Source organism: Carassius carassius, chromosome 30 (genome assembly GCF_963082965.1).
Source record: "Carassius carassius chromosome 30, fCarCar2.1, whole genome shotgun sequence".
Lineage (NCBI taxonomy): Eukaryota > Metazoa > Chordata > Actinopteri > Cypriniformes > Cyprinidae > Carassius > Carassius carassius.
The window spans coordinates 14,885,415-14,897,636 of NC_081784.1; the positions used below are offsets into that span (position 1 = coordinate 14,885,415).

At 37.6% G+C, this 12,222-nt stretch overlaps 1 protein-coding gene across 2 annotated transcripts in view; it reads left to right on the plus strand.

Moving 5' to 3' along the window:
- Window positions 1–6,343: 6,343 nt before the first annotated feature.
- Window positions 6,344–12,222, plus strand: part of LOC132110718 (polypeptide N-acetylgalactosaminyltransferase 2-like) — a 67,514-nt gene continuing 61,635 nt past the window's right edge. The window contains exon 1 of one of the 2 annotated variants that reach the window (XM_059517552.1): window positions 6,344–6,609. In XM_059517552.1, the coding sequence (XP_059373535.1) occupies window positions 6,514–6,609 (96 nt within the window). In that variant the 5' untranslated portion in view covers window positions 6,344–6,513. The remainder of the gene's footprint in view (window positions 6,610–12,222) is intronic. The other variant, XM_059517554.1, reaches the window with a different exon arrangement.

Sequence of the window (12,222 nt, forward strand, 5' to 3'; positions counted from 1 at the left end):
GGATCACCAATTCCCCCAATGCTGTAGCGAAAAATAGTGGAGCAATTTCAGAAAGGAGTTTCTCAGAGAAAAATTGCAGAGTTTGAAGTTATCATCATCTACAGTACATAATATCATCCAAAGATTCAGAGAATCTGGAACAATCTCTGTGCGTAAGGGTCAGGATGCCTGTGATCTTCGGGCCCTTAAATGGCACTGCATCACAAACAGGAATGCTACTGTAATGGAAATCACAACATGGGCTCAGGAATACTTCCAGAAAACATTGTCGGTGAATACAATCCACCGTGCCATTCGCCATTACTGGCTAAAACTCTATAGGTCAAAAAAAGAAGCCATATCTAAATATGATCCATAAGCACAGGCGTTTTCTCTGGGCCAAGGCTCATTTAAAATTAACTGTGGCAAAGTGGAAAACTGTTCTGTGGTCAGACGAATCAAAATTTGAATTCTTTTAGGAAAACTGGGACGCCATGTCATCTGAACTAAAGAGGACAAGGACAACCCAAGATGTAATCAGCGCTCAGTTCAGAAACCTGCATCTCTGATGGTATGGGGTTGCATGAGTGCGTGCGGCATGGGCAGCTTACACATTTGGAAAGGCACCATCAATGCTGAAAGGTATATCCAAGTTCTAGAACAACATATGCCCCCATACAGACGTTGTCTCTTTCAGGGAAGACCTTGCATTTTCCAACATGACAATGCCAGACCACATGCTTCATCAATTACAAAATCATGGTTGCGTAGAAGAAGGATCCGGGTACTGAAATGGCCAGCCTACAGTCCAGATCTTTCACCCATAGAAAACATGTGGCGCATCATAAAGAGGAAGATGCGACAAAGAAGACCTAAGACAGTTGAGCAACTAGAAGCCTGTATTAGACAAGAATGGGACAATATTCCTATTCCTAAACTTGAACAACTTGTCTCCTCAGTCCCCAGACGTTTTCAGACTGTTATATAAAAAAAAAAAACGTGATGTACAGCCAAGTATGGTGACCCATACTCAGAATTTGTGTTCTGCATTTAACCCATCCAAAGTGCACACACACAGCAGTGAACACACACACACCCGGAGCAGTGGGCAGCCATTTATGCTGCAGCGCCTGGGGAGCAGTTGGGGGTTCGATGCCTTGCTCAAGGGGACCTACATTAAGTCGTGGTATTGCTGGCCAGAAACTCGAACCCACAACCTTAGGGTTAGGAGTTAAACTCTCTAACCACTGGGCCACGACTTCCCCCAAAAAAGAAGAGGGGATGCCACACAGTGGTAAACATGGCCTTGTCCCAACTTTTTTGAGATGTGTTGATGCCATGAAATTAAAAATCAACTTCTAAGGTTAAACATTTGATATGTAATCTTTGTTGTATTCTGAATAAAATATTGAAATTTATGTATATATGTGTGTGTGTTAGGAAATTGTGTTATTATTTACTCTCCCTCTTGACATTCTAAACTTGTACACAACATTATTTTGAAGAACACTGTGAATCAAATGGCAATGGAGACTACCGACTTCCACTGTATGGAGAAAATAAAAAGATAAAAATATCTTTGTGTTTCACACAAGAAAGTAATACAGTTTTGGAACAACACAAGGGTGAGTAAATTACATCGCTGCTGGTTTCACATCTTCCAGGACGTGGGACAAAACTCCCAATTTCAGGAATGGTGGTCACCCTACTAGAAAGTGATTACAAAAATTCCTAATAGCCGTTTTTAGACCTAGATGTTGTGTCTGGTGGGCAAACTGATAGTGGTGCTGTTTTACAATTAGTACACAGTCCTATAGGGCAGTCGTTTCCAACCTTGTTCCTGGAGCCCATCCAACACTCAGGTCATCAGCACATTAGTAGAGACTCCAAGATCTGAAACAAAGCCACTGGAAGGCAACCCTGCAAACTTAAGCCAAAAAAGCGTTATTGCTAATGCTATTTCTGCAGCTTTGATGATATGCAGACAAGAAGACCAGAGTTACTGTATGATTGGCTGAGGTGCTTCACATGATCCAGGTTAGCCATTTTTTTTTCCAATGGTGAGTACTACAGACTAGGGATGGGATGGTATGAAAATTTTATATCACGATTATAGTGACTAAAATTATCACGATTATCAATATTATCACGTTTTGTTGAAACGAGATGAAAGTGTTCAAAAATAGTTGATGCTCACACTGAAAACATTTCAGCAAGTTTTATATTTAATAATCAACAAACAACTAATAAAACAAGCAACTCTATGCACTTAATTTAAAGAAAGATTAAATTCTGTGGCATTTCCTTCCTTACAATGAAAAGTGTAGAAGCATAGAAAAGCATAGAAAAGTCACTGACTTTCGCCATTCCTTCTCGAAAAAAAACAAAAAAACATTGTGCGCTGCGCTTGCGTCAGACTGTTGCTGGCTGGACATGATTTAATAGCGAGTTATTAAAACCGCGATAATCAAACACGGTTTTAATGATAATTCATTTTTAAACGATATTACTAACCTTCAGCACATTTTATCACGGTTATCGATAAAACCGGTTATCGTCCCATCCCTACTACAGACCATCGCATCTCCTAATAAGACAATCTCTGCCTGAAATGAGTGTGTCAGACACTGGGGAAATGGAACCAGGGACATGGTTGGGAATTGGTGCTTTTGGGGACCTTGTTTGTATCATTGCTTGTTCACACTCATCAGATTCACAGAAGCTCTGCAGCAATCCCTGTATGAAGTTTCCCTAGCTTTCATTTCTTTTGTTCAGCAGGGTCAGGTAGAAATGGTGTCAGTAGGGGGTCTTGTATTAAAGGACTATAACAGGGTAGAAAGCATCCCAGGAGCTGGCAGGGATGATCAGTCCAGTGGCTGAGGGCCAAGTCTGTTGAAAAACAGATTTGCCTCATTAGCCCTAATGAATGCACAAATGTAGGACCTTAGATACAACAGACCACTGAATGTAGAGGGAAAAAGACATTTGCCCACAGTACATATATACAGACAGGTCATAAAACTAAACGATACAAGATGAAAATTTTCCTGTTCACAGTAAAAGTATGGATTTCCGTCTGAACTTTTGGATTACAATTAGATATGCACATATATCAAAGGTAATAATAACATGCATTGATGTGTATTTTATTATAGAGCTTGAATGTTATTTCTTAAGTTCTACCATATTTCATGTAAGGCTGTAAGTTTATTATCATAATAGTAAGCTAGCTTTATATTTGAGGTAGACTCGCTCCGTGAGAGTTGCTCAGTGTTGACACGTTTGGAAATGTGCAGCGATATAAATATGACCATTTGTCTTTTGAATCAAATTGTTTTCCAATGTTATTTTATTTTATTTTTTTCAGTCAAGGTTAAGAGTGGTCATTGACTTCATGTTGTTATAAAGTACAACAGCCAATTTTGAGAATACTGTTATTTCCCCATGGAGATGGAGTGTTCATAAAAACATGTTGACCTTTTATAGACACTAGATCTTTATTTTCCATAAACACCCTGTACGTTTTTGAAATTCACTCCAGGCTGTATCTCAGAATGGAAAACATCTTATTTGTAGGTGTTTTGTTCTTGACATATTTGTACAATGAAAATATGTCACCAGAATTAAAATTTTCTGCCTAAATGTCTAGTGAGGTTTATACTGAGGGATATTCGTGTGACATGAGAGAATAAAACATTTTTGTCGCCACCAACATGACAAAAGGGTAGGTCAGAATTATAATCATACAGCCTCACCTTCCATTTGTGTTTTTACTAGCTCTCTCAAGGGATCATGACTTCTAGAGAAAACCCTTACATCTGAAAATAGTGGAAGGGTGGGAGAGCAATAAAGCATTACAGACCTTTTGCAAAATATGGATGCCATAGGAAATTACATGCATTCTCCTGTTGTAAGCTACGAGCCAAATGTTCTCATGGTAAAGAGGTTGCCAAGTTTATGAGCAGGAAATGCACAACCACACAGTTACAGAATAATAATGTGATGTTAAATGATGTTATTGAGGCTTGTGTTATAGCTTTAGCCTAACCATTTTTATTAAGCACCAAATTTGCTAAATTAAAGACTTTTCTGTACAGGTCATTTGAGGTAGTTTTTTTCTGTTATGGAGGGAGACTGAGAGAATTATATTGTGATGTAAAATCATGGCAATTCAGTTCACTGTGATACAGAAAATGGTTCAAAACTTAAACTAAGGAAATTCTTTAACTTTGTGTCTGGGGACGATTTAGTCTACTGCCATTAAAAGATGACATTTGAAAGTCTTGATATTTAAAGCTACAGGTTATTTCATGTTTTTAGTAGATATATTTTACACATTCTTTCAGACATCATTTCAAATTTTCATATTCTTATAACCTATATATTGGTGTCATTTGTAAATAAATAAATAACCTGAACCATTTACCTTATTATGTTTAGGTGGTGTGAGTCTTGCGGAATAATGATTGAATCATCTATTTGTTATTTCATAAACTCAATCCCGCTCAACATACTCAATCCTAATCAATTTAAAGCATACTTACCACATCAACAGCTGTCCTGGAGGAATCTGAGGATAAGTGCTTTGTTCACGTTCAAAAAAGGGATTGAATGAGGAGCCAATTTGCCACTTGCCAACCCAAATCTTTAACTGTAGCACTGTGTGCACATAAGATCCAGTTTACAGTGTTTGTCACCATATGAAAGTAGGTCATTCAAGTGTTTCCTTGGAAGTGCAGCAGTGTTTCTAAATCAGCATCGTCCTTTATTAAAATTATCAGATGGCTCAAAAACATTTTGGATTTTAGGTCAAATTTTAATGAGTAATAAACTGAATAACCTAGTTTGTCTGTAGCTTACATTATTTATTACAGTATAGGCTATTGATAAAGTAAAGCATTTATCTATGCATTAGTTGACTTTTTTCTACAGGTTTTAAAAGACAAATCCCATTATGATGAATAAATAAATGTCATTATCAACCACCTAAAATCAGACAACAGACCAGTGTAGCTCATCTTGAAATCTCTGAAGGCCTCTCTCAACATTGAGATTCCAGCAGACATCCAGCATCAAAGTGTAAAACCGCTTTCATTCCAGTAGGAAAAAAAAATCTGAACCTTTTACTAAGCATCACACTTGGGCTGAGCAGTGGTGCTGACACACAGGACAGTAACTAAAGGGGTGAAGGGGAATGATTCAGGAGCAGTAGTTCTCAACCAGGGGCCCTCTGCAAACTTCTAGTGTGCCCAAATAAGTCTTAAAATGTTTTAAATTTAGTTACATTAACATAATCTTAGAGGAATAGTTCATCCCAAAATGAAAATTAGCTTAAAATATACTCACCATCAGAAGAGATTGTTTGTTCATTGGAACAGATTTAGAGAACTTTTAGTGTTATATTACTTGCTCACTTCTGGATCCTCTGCAGTGAATTGGTTCAATGAAAGATTGAATGAAAGAATCATTTTAATGAAAGAAAAATTCACCCAAAAATGTATATTTACTGATATTTTTCTTGTTGTTTTACTACTATTGCGATTCTATTACTTTTTTATTAATATTATATTTGTAAACATTTATTATTAATTATTTTATATTTAATAATTGTTGTGTTATTCTTATTTGTATTTTTTATATGTCTGTATAGTTTTTGCATTTTATTTGAGTTCTTTTAGTAGTATTTTTTTTTTTTTCATTTAACATGTTTCAATTTAATGTAATTAATCTGTATGGTTTTGGTTTTACTTCTAGTTAACTATAATGGTCCTCAAATATACTTTTGTGATTTAATCTACACTTTTTTTTTTACAGTTAAAATATAGGCCTACAAAAGATTGTATTCCAAGGTTTAGCTGTTTACCTGCACAAGTAGCAGGCACCATAAGTGTCATGTCATGAGCCTGGAATTATATCAATGCTGACACATTAACTTTTCATTACATCTTTTTCACCCATCAAACTCTTCAAATTTTCATTAAATACATTTTTGGTTGTTAATGACTTAATAAATTCTCATAAATACCCAGTTCAAAAGCATCTGCTAAAATTAATAAATGAATCATTAGTGAACAGCCTGGCAAATGACACGGTGCAGTGTGCACAATACAAGGAAGTCACACAAGGTTACACAAATGAGTACATCAGCGAAAAGTAAGCATGTTTTCATGTGACTTCCGTGAGGAGACCGAAACACTACAACAAAATGTATTTGTCAGAAATCCAGAATAAACCAAACAATGACTCCTCTGCGCATCTTGAGGTACAGGCTAACGATGGATGTCTCCACCACCACCCCTCCTCCGTCCACGTCTCCGCGGAACGTGATTGGATTAAAGTCGGTTACCCTTTCCCCTCTAACCCGGTGATGCTGGCTGTTTCCTGCTTCTTCGTCTATCCAACCGCTGCTGCTGGTGATTTCGTATTAGTTGAGGGCTGAAGCCACAGCGAGACGCAGAACGAGGACGTCCGTGGCTTAACACGGCAGAAACCCCGAGTCTACCCCACTGTATTATCCCATCCAAAATCACAGCAATGCGCAGGAAATCTAGGATATTATTATGTTTCGCTGTGCTTTGGGTTCTAGGCATAGCATATTACTTCTATTCGGGGACAACGCTGAGTCGAAAGGTAGGTTTTTCTGTTTGATTCATGTTGCATGCTGCTGGATCGGTGATATCATAAGTTTTTATTTGAGTCACTTTGTCGAAATATTTCGTTTGCAGATGAATGAGGATCATCAGTCATCACGGCGAGGCGAGAGAAGCTCGCACGTTTAAATAACCAAAGTGTTTTGCGTAGACTCACAAAGATAGTGCTGTGATTCAGTGCGAGACTATCAAATATCTGCGTTAGTCAAAGCCCATTATCTTATGCTTGATTCTAAAGGGATATTTGTTTCGAAGTCGTTTTAAAAAGCTTTGATACGCCGATTTTCTTAAGAGTGAGAGGGACCTGCTTGTACAAATACGAGCAGTTTCTCTTGCGAATGTTACAGGGAGTGATAACGCTACGATTAATACACCTTTTTTTGAAGATTAATATTTAGACTGGGACTTTTTACTGGTGGTAGGGACTATGATTTGAATGCGTTCACTGGATGACTCGTTCACAATGTGTCAGTGATTTTTTTCTGCAGTTTAACGTTACGTCGTTACGCCAGTAGGTGGCGACACAATAGAGTGTGTTTATGTTAGTCCTTGAATCATTCACGATCAAAACTTTTCTCATTTATTACAATTTATTTCATATTTCTATTGAATAATGAGATCTATAGGCATCTTAATAATGAGTTTACTTGTCATTAAACATATCTAAAGTGGAGTGATCAGTATGATTAGCGAATGCGCAAAATTTCCAGTGTCAGTTACTTCCAGCTATTTTAGCTGCGCAATAACAGTCTAGTCTAGTGTAGTTTTACTGTTTACTGTACTTTGTTTTTCTTCCATTTATCTATTGTAATGCCACCAACATTTGTGAGCTGCAACTGACTGTCATATAAAGAACCATAATAACCATAAAAAAACATAATAACCATAAAGACAAATACAATGAATTTTCATGTACAGTGATCTCTAGAAGCTGTATCATTCTCATTAATCATCACTTGACAGTGTGTAGCCTAGATATTGCACTCAGTTTTGAGTGAGGGTGATGTACCATGAAGCCACACATTTTTAGTAGCATACCGTACCATGTCTTGAAGGAAGTTTGCTGAAATTCTTTAACTCACAGCAAAATATTCAGCTCATGAACTTCTTTTTATATTAAATGACATGTATTGTCTTGAGGTTTTGTTGTGCTCTGTGCTTTGTTTCCATAGCTGTGCATCACCCACAGTCAGCCAACTCATTTTCTATTGTGAGTGCATTTGATATTGTGATCAAGGCACAATGAGGTGAATGGACCACTGCACATTTGGAAATTGCTCCTTTATGGCATTCTGAATGTGCATTACTGAATGTAATGCTATTGTTTTATAGTCTTGCACTGATCACAGTTTGTTGCGCACAAGTCGTTATTGTACTGTAATGTCTGTGGCACGAAACATGAAACATTGTGTTCTGTGTGCATGGCTACAGTAGAAATATACTGGACATCAAAGACTTTGCTGCTTAAGTCGTTTCTATACTATTGCTGCTTTTATCATAACCTAATAATGTATGAAGACGGCTGCTTCTGGATCCGTTTTTTAAAGCTTCATGTAGAGTAGCGTAAGCAAGTGGCTGAACAGCTGGTTTGCGCCCCGTCATCTGACTCGGGGCGCTTCATGTTGAATCTCTCTACATTGAACGAGACATCTATGCTGCTGTTTGGTGCAGCTTGTGTTTCTTTATATCCTTAAAATTACAAAATGAATTCATTTTAAATTGAAGTGACCTTTGCCTAGAGCTTTTGCATTTATTTTTGTGAGAACTATGTTAGTTACGCAATAGATTTAAACAGATGTCAAAGATAGTGTCTCAACAAGGAAATGAGTTTCTGAAACCAGTGAGGGTGGATGACAGCCCCGGGATGATGGTGGTGGTGGTGCACAGATGCTCATCATTACTGATTCTTGTACCTCAGTTATGCAAGGGTCAGATTCATGTTTTTCAGATTATTATCAGATTATTTTTTGGAGCTATTGCTGGCCTCAGATGCAGACGGGATAGGAAAACAGGAGGCTTTTATCTCCACAGAGAAATGCGTTTGATCTGAACACATTATTGACATGCTGATTGCTCTGCCCCTGTTGGCAGGATTACAGTGGCGGTGCTGGGATGGAGCCGAACTGCTTTCAGTCACTTGTTCAAATCAAAGCTTGTTAACATCAGGATGAACCAAAGTGCATGATGATTCGGTCAGCTCTCACAAAGCTGTGTGTGTCTTCGTTTTTTCTTTGTTTCGCCCTTTGATAACAGAGGAAAGTAAGTAATCAGTTGGTCTGATGAGTGTCTTACAGAAGGGGCCCTCATTTTTTGGTGACTGGAGACTGTGGGTTTCTCATTTTCTGATATGGTGGAGATGTTCAGCTAAATGAATCTGTGCAGTTAATTTTGAGTAGTGGTTGAACGATATTGAATAGTTTTTTTTATTTTAGTTTTGTTGCTGATACAGATTATTTAGAGAACAGGTGACTGATGACCGATATGAAGCAGATCTATATGATATCACACTATTTATTTTAAATTATTTATTAGACAGAACTGTTAATCGGAGTGTGTAAACTAATGAGGATGGAGAATCTGCCACACTCAGGCATTGGTGTTCCAAAAATAAACATTCCAACACATTGGCCAAACAGAAAAAACTTAACGGCCAACGTGATGACTCAAAAATGCCACATATTGGCAGATATAATAATAAATAATAATAATTCATTACATTTATATAGCACTTTTCTAGGCACTCGAAGCGATTTAAATGGACAGGGGGTATCTCCTCATCCACCACCAGGCTGCAGCATCCACCTGGATGATGCGACTGCAGCCATATTGCCCACCACACACCAGCTTTACTGGTGGAGAGGAGACAGAGTGATGAAGCCAATCAGCAGATATGGGGATTGTTAGGAGGCCATGATGGTCAGAGGCCAATCGCCGAATTTAGCCAGGATGCCGAGGTCACACCTCTACTCTTTTCGAAAGACATCCTGGAATTTTTAATGACCACAGAGAGTCAGGACCTCGGTTTAACGTCTCATCCGAAGGACGGTGCTTGTTGACAGTATAGTGTCACCATCACTACACTGGGGCGCTAGGACCCACACAGACCACAGGGTGAGCACCCCCTGCTGGCCTCACTAGCACCTCTTCCAGCAGCAACCTAGTTTTTTCGGGAGGTCTCCCATCCAGGTACTGACCAGGCTCAGCCCTGCTTAGCAGGATATATCGACTTTAGCGATATTTCAATTGACCACTACTTTTGTGGAAGATCAGTGTTAAAGTAAATGCCAAAGAGCCTTAATGTGACCCTGGACCACAAAACCAGTCTTAAGTTTCAATTTCTTCTGAATAAATAAGCTTTCCATTGATGTATGGTTTGTTAGGACAGGACAATATTTGGCAGCGATTCTGAGGAATCTAAGGGTGCAAAAAAATCTAAAAACTGAGAAAATTGCCTTTAAATTTGTCCAAATGAAGTTCTTAGCAATGCATATTACTAATCAAAAATTAAGTTTTTATATACAGTACAGACCAAAAGTTTGGACACACCTTCTCATTCAAAGAGTTTTCTTTATTTTCATGACTGTGAAAATTGTAGAGTCACACTGAAGGCATCAAGGGCTATTTGACCAAGAAGGAGAGTGAAGGCAAAAGGGCCAACAAGTGCTAAGCATCTCTCGGGGAACTCCTTCAAGACTGTTGGAAGACCATTTCAGGTGACTACCTCTTGAAGCTCATCAAGAGAATGCCAAGAGTGTGCAAAGCAGTAATCAAAGCAAAAAGTGGCTACTTTGAAGAACCTAGAATATGACATATTTTCAGTTGTTTCACACTTTTTTGTTATGTATATAATTCCACATGTGTTAATTCATAGTTTTGATGCCTTCAGTGTGACTCTACAATTTTCATAGTCATGAAAATAAAGAAAACTCTTTGAATGAGAAGGTGTGTCCAAACTTTTGGTCTGTACTGTATATATGGTAGGAAATTTTCAAAATATCTTCATGTAACATGATCTTTACTTAATATCCTAATGATTTTTGGCATAAAAGAAAAAACAACGATAATTCTGACTCATACAGTGTTTTTTTGGCTGTTGCTAAAAATATATCCTAGTGACTTAAGACTGGTTTTGTGGTCCAGGGTCACAAATGAAGTGCTTTGGTATCCCTGTCAGTTTCGTGTGGAAGAAGGTCCTGGACGTTGATAAATGAGGTTATATTTTACTCAACAGAGGGTGAATTGGTTTTTAAATTTGAAGGGCAATGTTAGAAGAGGCTTCTATCTCTTCCCTGAGATACTGTCTGCAAAAAACTCTTGAAAATCTGATGCTTTTGGAGCTCTTTGCCATGGGATGTTTTTCTTCCTCTTATCTACCAATTGAGCTTCAAAAGACCTCAATATTTTTTGGCAACTTTTAAGTTGGCAACCGGATTTCATGAGATTATGTTTTGTCTTCTTGTTGAATCAGCAGAGTTTATTTCCTGAGACTGAATCAGTGCCTTGTTTTAAACAGAGCTATGAACTAGTTATAAACTGACTGTGTAAGAGTTATAATGTTTTCACCTTTGATATGAGCTGACAAATCATATACTGTATGTGAGCTTTGCTTTTTTACGACCTGACCTTTGACAGGAACATGGTTGAATGTATCCATAAAGGTTTTTTAAAGACACTTCTCCTGAAAAGAGTCTTCTCTCTCTCTCTCTCTCTCGTGCTGTAACTTTGGATACAATGAATAACTGAGTGACCTCAATGGTCAGAGGTCATTGGTCAAGGTTTATGACCATGGAATTCCTCTTTCTCAGTTCACAGATGGAGACAAGGGCTTTAGCTGAAATAGTCATAGTGAATAGGCAAGTCATTAGTAAAAAAACAAAATGTGACAACTACCTGACTAACTATTAATAGGCAGTAATTAGGAGATTAAGGCAAAAGTTAATAGTTAATTAATAGCAAGAATCGGACCTTAAAATAAAGTGTGACCCCATTTTTTGATGTGCATTTAACATTATATATTATATTTACATTTATATAACATTATACTTATATTTATATAAAGTCCTGCTTTAAAATGCAAAATGTGATCTTTTACACCAGAACAATTATTGTCATGAATCATAGTTTTTTCCCAATTGTTAAAGTGATAACTCTTGACACGCAGTGATTACCTTTGAAGAATTGTCTTGTCCAAAGATTCAACATTTTTTACTGAGGTCTCTGTCAGTAGAGATTAATTTTCTGTAATATTTGGTAAGATAAAGGTCTCTGTGGGGATTTGCAGAAATCCTTTTCAATTCCAACAAATGCCTGTTCAGTTAGGGAGTGCGATATGAAAAAAATTATTATATCCCTGCTTACCACTTTAGTCTGTAACCACATTGTCAGAGACGATTTCTCATAATCTCTCTCCTTAGAATAGTTCTTTATCCCATCGTGCTTCCTTGTGAAATAAAGGTTCTGTTCATGTTCTCATTAAACGGCATATCCTGGTTGTTTTTAGATTATGATTGAGTCTGTTTGAGTGAACAGTGGAAGAAGCAGCACTATTTGGGTTTCAGTTCAGACTCACACAAAGGCTTGTCAGCACATGAAG